The sequence below is a fragment of the Aptenodytes forsteri genome, unplaced genomic scaffold, assembly GCF_000699145.1.
Source record: "Aptenodytes forsteri isolate BGI_AS27 unplaced genomic scaffold, ASM69914v1 Scaffold49, whole genome shotgun sequence".
Classification (NCBI taxonomy): Eukaryota; Metazoa; Chordata; class Aves; order Sphenisciformes; family Spheniscidae; genus Aptenodytes; species Aptenodytes forsteri.
This window is the reverse complement of record NW_008795125.1, coordinates 3,015,254-3,031,369: the sequence shown is the minus strand read 5'-3', so window position 1 is coordinate 3,031,369 and position 16,116 is coordinate 3,015,254. Positions and strand designations below refer to the sequence as shown.

General features: G+C 37.6%; 1 protein-coding gene across 3 annotated transcripts; it reads right to left on the bottom strand.

The window, feature by feature from the left end:
* Positions 1-591: 591 nt before the first annotated feature.
* Positions 592-15,632, bottom strand: MED30 (mediator complex subunit 30). Of its 3 annotated transcripts, none has more exons than XM_009277206.2 (4): positions 15,440-15,632; positions 14,305-14,463; positions 12,134-12,244; positions 592-1,508 (listed from the first exon to the last, which is right to left on the bottom strand). In XM_009277206.2, the coding sequence occupies exons 1-4, from the start codon at positions 15,611-15,613 to the stop codon at positions 1,413-1,415; spliced, it is 540 nt and encodes a 179-aa protein (XP_009275481.1). In that variant the 5' UTR covers positions 15,614-15,632; the 3' UTR covers positions 592-1,412. The 3 variants fall into 3 exon arrangements, with proteins under 3 accessions (XP_009275481.1, XP_009275483.1, XP_009275482.1); XM_009277208.2 differs by lacking the exon at positions 592-1,508 and adding an exon at positions 2,169-3,608; XM_009277207.2 differs by lacking the exon at positions 592-1,508 and adding an exon at positions 9,848-9,921.
* Between the last annotated feature and the right edge of the window lie 484 nt (positions 15,633-16,116).

The following is a 16,116-nucleotide window of genomic DNA, read 5'->3' as shown; positions in this document are numbered from 1 at the left end:
AGGCGTGATCGGATCTATTACATGACAGTGATTTTTACCTCAAGGAGTGGACAAATGGGTTGAAATTATTAAAAAGCAAAATAAAAAAGACTGATAGAACAACAAACCAGTATAACATTTTTAAAACCATGTATCTCAAATCAATAAGCATTCAGTATCAAAACCCCATGTTGTAAAAAAAAAATCTTTTAAAAAGATACCATTTAACTGGACTCTTCAGAAGGTTCTGAGCAAACCTTTCAAGCAAAACTATTAAGGAATCTGACTGGGCATGGAATGAGAGTTAAAAATAATACACAAAGAAGCAAAATCATGAGGATGGTCAGTTTTCAACTTGACAAATATTAACAGTAGAGTGCCCTACAGATATGTACTGAACAGTGTTATTTTACATATTCTTTCATCTGGAAAAAGAGATGCATAGTCCACTGGCAGCATCTGCGGATAACAAAAATTATTAAGACTATTTTCAGGGCTAATGGAAATTGTGAGGAATACCAGAGGCAGAACAAAGAAAGATGAAGGTTGATGATTAACTCAACATAATGAACTGCTCATATACTCCAAAGTTTTCTAGGACTGGCAGTCATAGGGAAAAGATTAATGAAGCGTTTATTCAGTGCATTCTGGTAAACAAAATCAAAGTATTCCAACCATACATAATGCTACAGGAATACTACACCATACAATAGCTGGAGCGGTACTCAAGAAGTTACAACACATAGTTACAGAAGAAGTTAGTGTTGAGGGTATATGTATGTAGTCTTCACTTAAAAAGACTTAATTATATCCATAAGGATATAGGGGTAATTTTATGTAGCTTTTGAATTTTGCTCCAATTGATCTACTATAACATATATTCAGCGATACGATATGGAATAAGATGAACTTATATGGCATAGTAGCCTGTAGTATATGTTCCCACAATGGAGAAACATATTGCATCGTAACGTCTGATCACAGATTTTGGTCCTGTAGCTTACTAGAGCGACTTTCCTGTATTGCAGCTTTTCCTGTCTGTAGAGGTGGTCTGCACTGCAGAATGGCATGCAAACACATGCTTTTAAAACAGTGTTAATTGTATTATTAAAAAAAAATCCAGAAACACTTCATTTATAAAAACCCTCATTTGCATAGCAATCCAAATTATTACTGTAAATTACTTAGGCTGTATTATATTCAGCCTAAGTGAATCACTCAGGTAAAACCTGTAGGATGAATCTTTTATAAAAACAAAGCCAACACCATTTAAGTTATTACAAAAACCCAACATTTTAATCTTGAAGACTTTTCAAACATTACTGCAATATGGTTGTGGGAAAATGTGTTACTTCTTAGAAAGAAATTACGTATATCCAAACAAATTTGTATCCTTTCCAATTACAATTGGAATTACATTTGATTTTCCTTGTTCAGTTCCACATTGCCAACATGGCATTTATGTCCCAAATAAGATTCCGTAACTGATCCATGATCTGCTTCAGCTGCTGATTCTTCTGTTTCAGTTTCTGTGGGAAGAGTTTATTAGAAGTTTTTTTGTGATCAGTTCAAATAGCGCACTCAGAAATTCAACAAAAGTTACAGTGTTATGAAATGCTATATGGATTTTTTCTCAGTTGCCTGTGAGCAGTATTAGTGGGATAATACATCCTCTTTAAAGCACACTCTAAAAATACAAGAAAGCCTCAAAAGTTAAGGACCATTGGGAGAGGGGGAATGCTGTTTCTTTTCACAGCAGTCTTTTTATCAAAACACTTGATTTCTCCAAAAACTGGAGGCTTGTGGGGATTGATCCTCTTTCCAAAGTCCAAAAGATAGCACTTTAAGTAGGAAGAAAGAATTCAGGGAACAGGTAAATTTATGTGAACATATGTTGTATAACTTTGGTGCACAGAAAAATGAGGGATTAATAGTAGAAGTTTGAACAAAGCACAAGGTTCTGTAAGCTTTTCCAGCCCTTCTGCCTATGTAGGTCAACCCTGATGTGCTAAGGGGTCCTGTCTTGAAATAGATATTCCCAAGCATGCTGAATTCTTTAATATTATGTGTTTGTTTTTGTGAACTGCAGAAGCATTGAAGGCAGAGAAGAACAGCAAACTCGCTTTTATTTGGGTGCATAACCAGAACTTAAAAATTATGTCTTTACAGAAGAAAGGTCAGTGCATTAAGACACCGCACAATCCCCCTAACCTTTCATATTTCACAATAATACACATATTTATTGTCTGATTTATTCATTTTCCTGCTCAAATCAAAGCTGTCAAGAACTAAGTAACTGTCTATTGTTAACAACAACCTATGTCCTTCATTTCATTCTGATTTGATGTCAGATGTCAGCCTTCTTACATTAGAAATCAAACTACTTATTCATTAGGGAAGTCCACAGTTCCAAGTAAAGTGAAAGCACAGGAAAGACTTGCTACGATCAAAAGAGGACAAACTATTCAAAATGTTTCATGTTTGACTAACTTTGTTATTTGCACTGCACAAATGGCGATACATTAAAAGGGTGACTCAAATCAGTAACACGACCAAAGTAACTGGAATAGTGATAAAAGGAAGCAACAAAAGAAGCAAAATCCTGAAATCAGTCTCCTGAATTTTGATGCGGGCAACACACCAATATTTTTAAGTTGCCCAGCTGGTCAGCTGCGAAAGAAGTCCAGAAAAAAAAAGGAAGTCTATTCAATTGAGACCTGTAAAAATGGTCTGAAGTAATATGGTAATTAGCCTTAGATTACATGGGGAACATAGTACTTTGAGTAAGGGAAATATTCCTGAACACAGACTTTGGTGGACACATTCCCTGGAAGCAGAGACAACACTCAATTCCAGACTCCTGAGAAGGGTGTAAAAACAGATGTAGGATAGTTCACGCGCACTAACTCAGAATTTCTAATAAAGCATTTGACAGACTAAAAAGTATTTTAAAAGATAACTATGTGCATTTATCTAACACTTCCTTTTCCATTTGCTAATCCAAGACTTCACAACATACAGCAGATATCCAACTCCTAAAGACGAGAGAAAACTGAGAAGCATGTAGTTACCACAGCATCCAAATGACAGAATTGCAAGTCTCTCCCTACAAAAGCTCATAATGTAAGATCTTGATGCTTGAGAAAGCACAAGAGGGATGAGATAAACAAGCATGTTCATACCTGTGGCGTTTTTAAATGTATTTGTTTGCCATCCTCAACATTCAATCTTAAAACAATCAATGAATGTTACATCAGAACTACTAGTTTAATGCAAGCTGTCACTCACTGATATTGAGGGCATGCCATTTCATGATTTTTCAAAGCCTTCATCAATAGAAATGAAGGCTGAACAGTCAGTGATGGTTATTCAAGTCACAGATAGAAAGAAGAACCATTAACCTCTGATATGCAGATTGTGTTCTCTCTCCATCCATGTCTCATTGTACTGTTAAATACTGTTACATAGGTATGCTCATGTGAACTTTACGTAAGTTATGCCCAAAAGACTCATTCTGTAAGACTGTTTTCATTTCTTGTGCAAGTGTTATGAAACTGTAAATTGCTTGATCTTCACTTGATGCTAGACAAGGGAACCTTCAAACTGGATTTCATTTGTTTTCAAAGCATCTGTAAAGACAAATATACAATTGTTACTTTATTTATCTGAAGATAATTTTAGATCCTTGTCTTCAGTTAAGAGCTATTTTCTTAGCTCTTCTATGCTACTTTTTCTAGAGACAGAAAAAACATCTAAGATGAAGCACCATCTCTGGATTGCTAGGCTGAAAAAAGAATGAAGAGAGGAGAAAAAATCCGCTTCAGAGAGCATGGTTTCCTAACTGAAATGCATATAGTGATCTTTGTTACCAATCTTTGACAGGCAGTGGTCCACACCACAAAGTACTACATAATTAATATGTTCTGCACCACTGGCAGCGCTGGCCTCTGCTTAAGGCTTTGCTGAACCAGTAAAAACATCTCAACTCAGGTCTAACCTCGGAAAGATAGGTGAAATGGCCTTCTTGGGAAATGGGCAAGTTCTGCAAGCAGCTTCTGCAGCAATGACAAATTTTCATTTGAACAGATTGCTTGCAAGTTGTCTCCCACTCTTTCCTCCTTCTACTGAAATGACTTAGTTGAACTCTGGACTGTTTCTCAGGATTAACAGTTCTATAAAACAAGAAAAGGTACTTCATCCTACATATATGCTACAGCTTCTGACTTTATCTGTTTTAAGATAGCACAGGAAAATTATTTTATATGACGCAGTTTATAATGAGTTTAAGAGACCTAAATTCACCTTACATCTGACAGGCGTGTTTCTGTTAGTCCCTCTCCGTCAGAAAAGTGATCTGACTGAAAACCAATCCTAAGGGATCTTCTTTGGTGATATTAATTTTCAATGTGATTAACTATCCATTTTGACTGACACTGCAAGTACTATGGCCAGCATGATGGAGTTGGCAAGGACTGTACCTTTCAGTAACCCACAAGACCTTAGTAGGCTTAGGTCAGGTAGGACATTTATGAAAACATATACAGAAGCACAAAACCCACATAAATGAAACAAAGTGGGAGAACCATAACATACATCCAGAAAATAGCTGTCTTTCAAGGAACGTGCCATAAAGAACTTGACATGTTTCATACAGATTTGGGTTCAGTAGGACACAGTAATTTCAACTTTGATTGAAATAAATTTTTGACTAAACCTCATTTTTGGTTCACTTTCATGTCATTTGAAATCAGTACTGTCTAGACCAATCCACAACTTTCTATCAGAGATGTATCAGAACTTTCCTTTGCACACTGTTCCTGTCTCTCTCCTCATCTTAAGCTCATCTATCTTTCACATTTTAAAACCTAAACATCACTATGAGTCAATTATTCTGCACTCAATCCATTTGTTAAAAAGTCCCTTCTTCAGGCAAAGATAATAGTGTAAACACTGTGCAAGAGTGGGATTATATTCCAACTGATGCCTGTAAAAACATCAAAAGTACTTGCCTATGTTGTACAGGCACTTCTGCCAAGAGCTTTGCTAAAAAAAAAAAAAAAAAAAAAGACGAGGTGTTTCCATCTTGAAAATCTTACATATAAGACCATTCTCCTGAATGCTGTGCCAGCTATAGTTTTTACCTGCTCTGTTCAAGACCTGCAACAGTACAGGCCAGAAGTACATCTAAGTGTAATAAAGCATTAAATATTAATAATAGTAGTACCTTTACTTGCATAAATCTCAGCAGAATTATTGTTTACTTCGTTGATTACAACTCTACTACAGAGAGAACTTGCATCATCTTCTTTTTCGTAAGTATGTTACTCCTTCTGACTGTTAAACTGCTGTAGGAAGTGATTGTTGAAAGTCTTATGAAGGTGACAATGGCCTCTGCTTTTCCATGCAAGTCAAACGCAAGAAATTTCTACAGAAAAACAATGTTTCTGATAGACGAGAAAAAGTAAAGCCTGTCCTGGCAATTTATACTGTTCTTTTTTTAAGTGAGTCCTTCATAATGAAATCTCTGAAGTAAGGAGGTGGAAAACCTCCTTTTTTTTTTTTCCTTCAGTTTTGTAGTCAAAAGACTTACAATGTTATATGCACACAGCGGGAAAAAAAAAAGCTAGAAAAAATGCCTCAACACTTTGCTTAAACTCTCTTAAAGCTGCCAGGTGATGTTCTAACTTATGGCTACTCAATTGATACCAAGGCCCACTTTCCATCGTAATAAATTCACATATTCATCTATTTATAATATTTTTCAAATGGATAAAAAGTATTCATCACTAATACACTAACTGCTGTGCAATTAAACATTAAGACACTCATCGTTCAATAACTACAGCTTTTCCTGATGTCATTCACAGGCATAACTGTTCTATCCTTACTGGAAATGAGAGACTGGGTTTTCTGCCTCCCTCCACACCTGACAGCTGAAAGGAAAACTGCTCCTTTGGCATGCATAACTCTTTGTTCCTGAAACACACAGAGGCACCAGTGACAGCCTGTGCTCCACTGCATGCTCAATACTTTTCACATATTGAACCAGACAGCAATTGCATGTATCCACTGCTCTGTTGTTCGCAGAGGAATAAGTGTGTTCATTAAAACAGATGGATGTTTGCTTCATACCGATTATTTACCATTCAATGATGAAGTCTGAGGTCTTATTTACTGAGTACCCTCTAAGCTATGTAGCCTGTAATGGAATTATCCGTTCCTCAAGGTGCTTCTCCACCACACTCCTCAGTGTTACATCCCCATTCTTAACATGAAAATCACACAGATGTATGATCCTCAGTTACAGATGGCAAACTAAGTCACAGGAACACTATGGATAAAACTGGAGTGCCTACTAACTTTGTCCAGAGACATTTAAGATTGAAGTCCATCACTAAACTTCGTATTTTAACAGCTTCCCACATATTCAAAGGACAGCTATCACCAATTGTAAGGGGAAGAATGAACAATCACCACAGACATTTTGTGGCAGAGACAAGGATAAAAATCCAGTTCTCAAGAGCAGCCTTCAGTTACTTACTCACTACTCACTTTAAATCCTTCCTTCTCATTCACAAATTCCCTGCTTATTCAATACCCTCATGCAAGTTACACAATACATAAACCAGGATTCTTATAATCTTATTTGTCACAATACTGATTCAATCGGGGGGGGGCGGGGAAGAGGAACCAAATGTGATAAGGTAATAAAGGTTGTATAATATGCATTTATACAAGGACAAAAGGGGACAACTGGGATTGTACGAACAGCTTTGAGCTTGGTGTTTCCTAACTTTTCTCAACTTTGTAACCATGATATTGTTTTGATATAGGAAGCTACATGGAAAACTTTGCATGCAACATTTTATATGAAACTGCAAAGGAAGTATTTCATTATATGGAATAAAATGCATCTGAGTGCTGAGAGAGCTGGCTGATGACATTACAAGACCACTCTACGTAATTTTCCATTGGAGATGGGGAGAGGCCTCTGATGAAAAAGGGAACATCTCAACTCATCTCCAAGAAAGGCAAGGAGAGGGATCCAGAAAACTATGGAAACTACAGGCTGGTCAGCCTAACCCCTGACCCCAGAAAGACTATGCAGCAAATCCTTCTGGAAGTCATGTCCAGACATGTGAATGATAAGGTGACTGGGACCAGTCATCTTGGATTTACCAAAGATGTGTTGTGCCTGACCAACATGATAGCCAACATTTCTATTGAGAAATGACTGGCTGTGTGGCCAAGGGGAGAGCACGGGATTTTCTTTACTTTCATGTTAGTCAGGCTTTTGATATAGTCTCTCATAGTATCCTTGTAGCCAAATTGGAGAGATGTGGTTTGGATAGGTGGATTATAGGGTTGATAGAAAACTGGCTAGACTGTTGGATTCTAAATGTTGTGATCATCAGTATTAAGACCAAGTGGCAGCTGGTCACTCTTGATGTTTCTCAGGATTGATACTAAGGTCAATATTCTTAATATCCTCATTAATGACTTATGCACACTTAATGACCTAATAACCATATCAAAGTATCAAATTTGTGGACAATACCAAATTGGGGGAAGTGGTCAATATACTCAGCGGTAGGATGTCCAATTCAGAGGGACCTCAACAGGTGGGAAAGGCAGGCCAACACCTATCTCAGGGACTTCAATTAAAGCAACATCCTACATCTGAAAACAGAATAAACTCATATAACAGCACAGGCAGAGGGCTGACTGAATAGAAAGCAGATTTGCAGAAAAGGACCTGACGTCCTTTTTGAAGCTTTCTGACAAGTTGAACATAAGTCAGCAGTGGATCTTTTTGCAACTATGAAGACTAACTGCACACGGTGCTGTATTAGCAAGAGTGTACCTATCAGGTCAAATGAAATTGTTATTCTCCTCTATTTGGCTCTGGAGAACAATTATCCAATTTGGGGCTCAATACAAAACACTAACATACTGGAGAACATCTAGTGGAAGGCCACCAAGACGATTAAAGCTATAGTTATTCAGTCTCAAGCAGAGAAGGCTAAGGCAGGATCACGATGCTGTCTTCAGCTACCTAATGAAGATCATAGAAAAGACAAAGCTGGACTCTTCTTGAATGTACACAGCAAAAGAATGAGGGGCAGTGGACATGAGTTACAACAAAGAAAATTCCAATGTAACACTAGGAAAAATTTCACAGTTGAAGTCAACACTTAAGAAGGGCCTAGAAAGGGCAGAATTTCCATCCTTACAGATACTCAAAATGCTACTGGATATGAGCCTGAGTAACTGGATCTAACTTTGCTGGCTGGCTCTGCTTTGAGCTGGGGGTTGAATCAGACAATCTCCAGACCTCCCACTGAGCCTAAATTCTTCTATGATCCTACCATTGCAGAGAGCCAGTTTAGGTACCCAAAACAGGATGGAACTGCTCCTGGTGCAGATTAATCTGCTGAGAAGGTATACCAATAAACAATTCTTCCCCTCTTGTTAAAGTGTTCCTTGGTGCACATTCATACTTTGGGTGAAAAAGGACTCTACAAATACAAAAGAAATTAAAAATACACGCAAATAGCGTGCAAGATAGTTTAAAAGCAATGCAGGTTTTCAGCATAGTCAAAAGTAGTTTTCAAGTAAAGTTCTCCAAAGAGAAAGACTAATTGCAAATTGCTGTCATCTTAAGGACTACTTCCCTAAACAACATCAGCCGCAGTACACAATGGTTTTGTTATCAAAAAAAGCCCAGAGCTAAAACTTGTAACAGCTTAACTTAAAAGCCTGTCATGCAGATTGTCTTTTACTCTCTTAGCAAGATCACTGTTAACCAGTTAGCAAAGATTAATTAAGAATATCAAACATGATTGTTTTCTAAAGGGTCACTGGAATGTTGAATGCTATTTCACATCATTTCATTTTCAGCCAAATGTACTGAGACTACTAATTATGCAATGGTTTTCCTAAGTGCTTCATTTGAAACCAGACCTACAGCATCTAAAAAAGCAAAGCTGTACTTGCTCCATTTCTAAAAACAAGCAGTAAAGAAAACTGCTGATAAGGCAGCAACACAAAGTGTTCTCAGTCTGTGATTTGATATTTTCTGTTGTAAGTCCTGTCAAATGTACTACAAGACCATGGACCCAAGGTGAGCCTGACATCTTGAAAATATTACAGATGATGCTATACTTAAAAGGTAAAAAACCTGTAGATTGAACATCAAAGACTCAAAAAATATGAAGACAAGCGAGGAAATTTTGGTAACAGCTTCCAATTGTTGCAAATAGTAATTATCCTCAGTGAAAACCGGATCAGGACTTGTATTAGTAGAACCAATGCAAATGCTAAACTGATTTTGGAATAGTAAATTATTTATTTCAGAAAACAGTCAACCACCTCAACAATTTACAACCCTAAAAAGCAAATACAGATAAAATGGATAAGCAACATTTTCGGGAACTGCAGGAGAGAATTGTTTAGTACAAAAGGTAGAGGTAGTCAGTGCTCAATAAATGGTTTGTTTGGTTGTTTTAGAATAATGGTGCACTCTTCTTAGTGCTGGCAAAAATCCCTTTTGTTTTTAAACTTAATAGGTTTTATTTAAACCTACAATTGCTAAATATTACTGAATTGCTAGGACAGAAATTCATTACCTTGTAAACTGATCTGCATTTTAAATTAATGGACAAGTACTTCTTAGCCAAAGTGAGCGCATTAAACTTTCTGACCTAAAAGAGAAGTCTAATATAGTAGATAAATAAAGACCAAAAGATGTCACTATACAGTAAACCATCATCAAAAGCTACTGCAGAATTTAGGAACTCTGCTACATCAACAGGTTCTCCTGCCCCATGAGGGAGATGGTGAGTATAGGAAGTACGTGACACTCCTCCTCCACTGAGGGTGCTCCCTTCCCAGACAACTGCGGTAGCAAAGCAGAGCTGCTATGTTTCAAGTCAGTGGTTCCTGGAAGGAGGGACGGTTTTGTGTGAGAATATATGATCCGCAAGGTTTATATGATCTACTAGTTTTGGCTGTGCTCCACACTGCAGGGCAGTTAGTGTCTTTCACATACATCCAGAGCTACTAAAGAGATCAGAGCAGCTGGGATATCACAGCAAGAATGGCAAAATTAAGAGACCCATGAAAGGCCTAAGAATTCAAATGTCTCAATAGTGCCAAAGTATTGGGTTATTGCAATAATGCTTTTTTTGGTACCAGTAACATGCAACACTGAAAAAATACTGCCTATCACAGCAAGAAGGACTAGGTGAGAGCAGGACAACCAGCTGAAGGTCAAGAATATAAAAAGCTTCTTCATCTGTCATGTTGGTTTCCCTGTCACAGCATTTTCATCAACATTTTGTATTACTGAAATTTTGCTAAAATAAATAAAGCAAAATTGAGTTGAAGATGGATGTTACATACTACAGAGGACTGAAAAGCTGTCAGGAGTGCCAGCTAAGAACCAGAAAGGGCTATCTGAGCCCAGCAGCCAGTGTCAGAAATTAGACTAATTAACCAGATTCTAGTGATTTTTCTTCGCAAAAATAAGAATTTCTTTATTTCTAGTCATAAAAAACCCAAAGCATTTCCTACTCTGTAATGTATTAAAATTTGAACTTTGAAACTGGTAGTGGATGTGCTTATACAGCTGGAGAGAGACAAAAGAAAAAATTCAGTGCACTTTCAAAACCAAGAAGTTTAAATTTCTTTTGAAGCAGTTAGTCCACAAAAATACTAGAGAAAGTTCAACTACCTTCTGAAGATCTACTGTGGAAAATCTGGAAACTAGGTCTAGGCATTTAAGTGTAAATACAGGATTTCAGACCAGATTTAAGTGAATGTCTGCATACATTCTTAATTACCAATTTGCTACCAATGGTCCTATAACACCATCAACATTTTTAAGGTTTAGAACTCATCATAAACATTTATGAAATTCTTCTCACAAGATCACACCAAGGAGGTTTAAAAACGTATTAGCATACAAGTACAACAAGGGCAAAAACATGTCATAAAACTATCAAAAACACAGCAAATATGGACAGTTAAGCTTATTAACACTTAAAGAATGCAAATAAATGTGCATAAATTCACAGTACAACATTACATACAATATAATATATACAACCCTGCTACATCAGCACTGAACAGAAAGAATACAACAGGACAGCTGACAACTGCTTTTCTCTAAATTCATGTTGTTCCCATTTTCTCCTGTACAATATGCATGCATTTTTCTACATAAATGGGTTATGAAAATTTTGGTACAATTATTAAAATACCAGAAATATTTTAAAAGCTGAAAATCCACCAAATATTCTCTACATAAAGAAATATTTTACTCATTTATTTCCTTTGCTTGGTTATTTTTGTAGATTATGCCTCCTTTTTACCAAGCATTTACAGATATTACAGCTACAGAAATATTTAATTAATCTTGGTTTTGTAGGATTTCTTCAATCTGTACTTTACAGATTGAAGAAACAATGCTCAAAATTGTGGTCTGGTAAAACTACGTATTTTTCATCTCAATATTATATTAGCATTTACTACAGCATATTTATTTTTAGATTTGAATCCATCTTTAGTAGTTGTACTCAATTGCATACTGCCACTCAAACTGAAAATTTAACAGCGGCTTTATCATACATAGTATATTTTTTTCTGAATGTGTCAAGATTCAATAAATGCCACATTTAACAAAAGGAACGGTCTTCCTCAAACTGTCAAAATACAGAAAGTAGCCCTGAAAATCCTTTACCAACTCACATCACTGTGATAATATTTACACATCTGATGTTCAATACCCATTTTTTTAATGCCTAAGGTAAGTTTTGAAGAGGAGTAAGTTCAACAGGCACCATACCTCAATCTGTACTGCTGATATGTAGCGGGTTAAGCATAAACATAATACACCGTATTCAGAAGAATATATATTGGTTTAAAAAGAGGCACAAGTTAAAATTGTCAGGAAACCTAAACTCTACAGCCAGAGGTACAGCTAAAAAAAAATGCTTAAAAGGTAATTCTGAAATAGTTATATGCAAGAAGTATTTATTACCAAGTTTGATGGTAGTCATCACACATGCTGCATTTAATACAGCAATCTAGAAATTTAAGCTTTGTAATGACAAAGTGACAGTTTTACGCAAATTAATTTCAACTTTGTTACCTTATTTACTTCCATGATTTCCCTTCTCTCTTCACTAGCAAAACGAAGCTGGCTTGCAGCACCACGATCATCGTGCTTGGAGCCATCTTCTTCAACATATGGAATAAGTTGCTGTGAAGACAAGAAACATTAGCTGAAAAAAAAAATTAAAAAAAAAAGGAAAAAAGAAGAAAAAAAGAAACTGAAAACAGGAGATACATAAGGTACTACCATTTTCTGCAAAGGTTCAAACTTCCCAAGAGGAAGTGGAGACAGGCTTACTTCATCGCCGCAAACCCAAAGGCCTTGGAATGACCTCAGTCAGTTCTCCACGAAAACGGTGTGCTTCAAAAAGACACAATCCCACATATTGCCATACCTAGACCTAAGCAACTTCACAACTGCAGCCAGAACCCAGTCATTATACTTTAAGATGTTTGTCACAGGTAATCCTTGTATTCTTCAACTCTGTAGATTGCGATTTTAAAATTTACTATTCCACACTATGAAATACCACAAACATGAAGTTATCATTATTATAAAGTATTTCAGTGATATAGTAAACATAATTATGACTGGCTTTACATAGCTACTTGGTTAATACCCTAATTATGACTTGCTATTTTAGTGTGCCTCTGTTTGGCTATTCTTAAGACCAGGCTCACAGTTACCTAATAGTTTTTCTGTATGAATTTTCCCACTGTGATCTCCTCAGGCGTATAGTGTACTATCTTTTTTGTAAGCTTCTACAAAGCCAAAAATCTTTGATAAAGAATTTCTAAATGAATATTAATGCATGTTCCCTAAGAAAAAAAAATTAAAAAGAATCAGTAAATATACTAGATACAAAACAAATACATGCTTCTGTGTCAGAACACTCCCAAGCTACTAGCATCTTATTCAAAAATAATTACAAGCTGTAACATTTTATACATAACATACATCCACAAAGTCTACAGTCTATTGTTGATTCTTCTGTCCTGAACTGAGAAAAGCTGAAGTTGATAGCAAAATTACATCTTTGTTCACATACACATTACAGACAAATGAAAGACTAGTAATTGATGCAAATGAGCAAGAAGAAATTAGTTTAAAAGTCTGGGAGCAAGTTGCTCATCGCATGCATATTAACTTGTTACTTAGGTTGGGGTGTAATATTATCATAGAATCATAGAATCATTTAGGTTGGAAAAGATGTTTAAGAACATCAAGTCCAACCGTTAACCTAACACTGCCAAGTCTACCAGTAAACCATGTCCCTAAGCACCACATCTACATGTTTTTTAAATACCTCCAGGGATGGTGACTCCACCACTTCCCTGGACAGCCTGTTCCAAGGCTTGACAACCCTTTCAGTGAAGAAGTTTCTCCTAGTATCCAATCTAAACCTCCCCTGCTGCAACTTGAGGCCATTTCCTCTCGTCCTATCACTTGTTACTTGGGAGAAGAGACCGACACCCACCTCGCTACAACCTCCTTTCAGGGAGTTGTAGAGAGCGATGAGGTCTCCCCTCAGCCTCCTTTTCTCCAGGCTAAACAATCCCAGTTCCCTCAGCCGCTCCTCATAAAACTTGTTCTCCAGACCCTTCACCAGCTTCGTTGCCCTTCTTTAGCATTTTTATTAGGAAAAACTTTGGCCGATCCTACTTCCTGGAAGTCTTATGCTGTTCACTTTTCCATCACCACTGCGCATTCAGATTTTGTTCATACTGGCTCAGCAGGTTAAGAGCAGCTGAGTGAGGGAACTAGAGAGGCACAGACTGATGGCCAGAGCAAGGGAATAACGCATAGTACTCAGGGAGCCAGGCTGGCAGGTGAGAGCTTAAAGCAGACTTTTCCCCACTATAACAATCTCTTTAAAAAAACTGGCCCTGACTCTTTTGACTCTTTTTTTCCTAGTGGAAACAAACTGATGAATGTACCAAGAAGCCTGAGGAAAAAGGCTAACATTTTAAATGAAGTTTGATTTCAAAATTGGATCCCTCCCAATTGGTAAGAATTGTTGATGTTAATGTGAAAGTTTCACAATCTTTCAACCAGCTCCAAATAATAAACAGAATTCAGTCCACTGAACAATTCCAGTCGCATTTAAAACTTGTTATGAGTCTCCTGCAACCCAGGAGAATGGATGATATGCTAAGCAGAGAGTGGTTATTCTGATTTGTAATTTATATATGAATAAAGATACTTACTTCTATGGGAACAGGATCGAGCCCAGCACAGTTTTCATTGCATTTGTCATAGACTAGTCTCAGTTTTCTGAAGAGTATCGATAGCTGACGGAGATGTTCCTGCAGCTTTCCCAGTCTGTCTTGATATGTTCCAGTATGGTAAGTAACACCATTTGGTAACTTAGAGAATCAAAACCCCAAAACGTTAAAAATACTACTTTAAAGTTTCTGTCACACAAAATAAACAGAGGGGTTTTTCTACATTTTAAAATAAGACAATTACACTATCCCCACAAGAATCAACTGAAATTTCTGTTTTCTCTATCAGCAAAATTCTGCATTTTATCTGCTCATCTGATGTGCCAAATCACTGCTGTCAAACAGCTTCACGTATTCTACACTTCGGTCGTTGTCAATCCCTCTGTAACTCTTTTTAGTGAATGTCTTCAAAATGCTTAAGCATGACACTGTTGTTATCTGTTATGAGTATTACACTTTGAGACTTAGTGTCTCAACCCCAGGTCACAATTCAGAGACACAATCAAAGTGAATTCAAAGCTAGCAAACTCTAAGTACGCATACCTATACCTAAGATAATTACAGAAGGAAACTGCCAGAGTCATGAAAATACAGAGGGAATGGGAGTGATTATTTATCTTCTGCTCTCAACAGAGAAACACAACAAATGTTTGTATGTTTTCTCAGTAAGTAGCCACAAATAAGGATCATGTCCACTTTAATAATAAAAAGAAATGTCAAAAAGTTCTACGTGGAAAATATTACAGAAGAAGATAAATGAAAGTTCCTCTAAAATTACTCCCCAGATGTTAACAAAACAGAGAAATGTAACTGGCATATAAACAGACTTCACTATTCTTAAAGGAAAACACAGACATTAAGTGTATTTAGAGTATATTTATTGTGGGGCAATAACAATACAGCATTTCTGAATTTTCTCCATCTTCACTTAACATACAGGAGTAAGCAAATATATTAAGAGGAGTATCCATTTCTCCAGTCAAGCCCCCTTTTCAAAGCAGTTTGACCGAGTTATATGTTTAATGTCCTAAGCTATCTCCTGTGCCTACATATCCCAGCAGTTGGTGGTAAAAACATGGGAAGTTAAGGACCGTAAAAAGAAAAAGTTATTTCTCACCTGCATGTTCCTCAGTAACTGGAAGATTTCCATGGTTCGAAACACAATGTCCTGCACAGTTTCTTGGCCAATTCGACAGAGAGAAGCTGTATTTACCTCCCTAGCTGCTTGAGCCTGTGTCCCTGAGAAAGCACCAGGCGGCATGCCTGCCCCAGCGAGAGGGGGAGTTGACATCTCTTGACGTTAACCCTGAGTCAAGCTGCACAAAGAAGTTAAGATGGAATGATTAAATACTTGTTTCAGCCTATCATAATAAACAAACTTCTGTACGGTGTGTATACAATTCCTTTTCCTCATGCGTGGTCCTATCCAAGATCAAACTGTTCAACTGATAAAAGGCAGCCCAGTGCTGTACCCTTTGGTTTAGGTACCGCTCCCTTAACTGCTACAGCTTTGCTGGGCAGTGGAACTGGGGGTGCTCCCCCCCCACCTCCCCTCGGAACGGTCACCAGGAGGCCCCTGCCTCGATCTGTCGCGAGGGGACACGAAAGGGTCTTCCGCCCAGCTCCAACACGTGAAAATCGTGCCCTCCTGCTGGGCTCCGGGACCGGCACCTGCCCAACTGCCCCTCCCTCCGCTGCAGGGAACGGCCTGAGGCACCGCTTACCCGCCCGGGAGGCCAGGGCACAGGCCGTGCCCCAGGGCCCCGCAGACCCACCCCGGGCTCCCGCCTGCGT

Coding starts and splice junctions, on each gene's coding strand:
- MED30 (XM_009277206.2), bottom strand. CDS start 15,613: ATGTCAACTCCCCCTCTCGCTGGGGCAGGCATGCCGCCTGGTGCTTTC. Junction 14,464..15,439: donor AGTTACTGAGGAACATGCAG/GTGAGAAATAAC, acceptor TGATTCTCTAAG/TTACCAAATGGTGTTACTTA. Junction 12,245..14,304: donor TCGATCCTGTTCCCATAGAA/GTAAGTATCTTT, acceptor TTGTCTTCACAG/CAACTTATTCCATATGTTGA.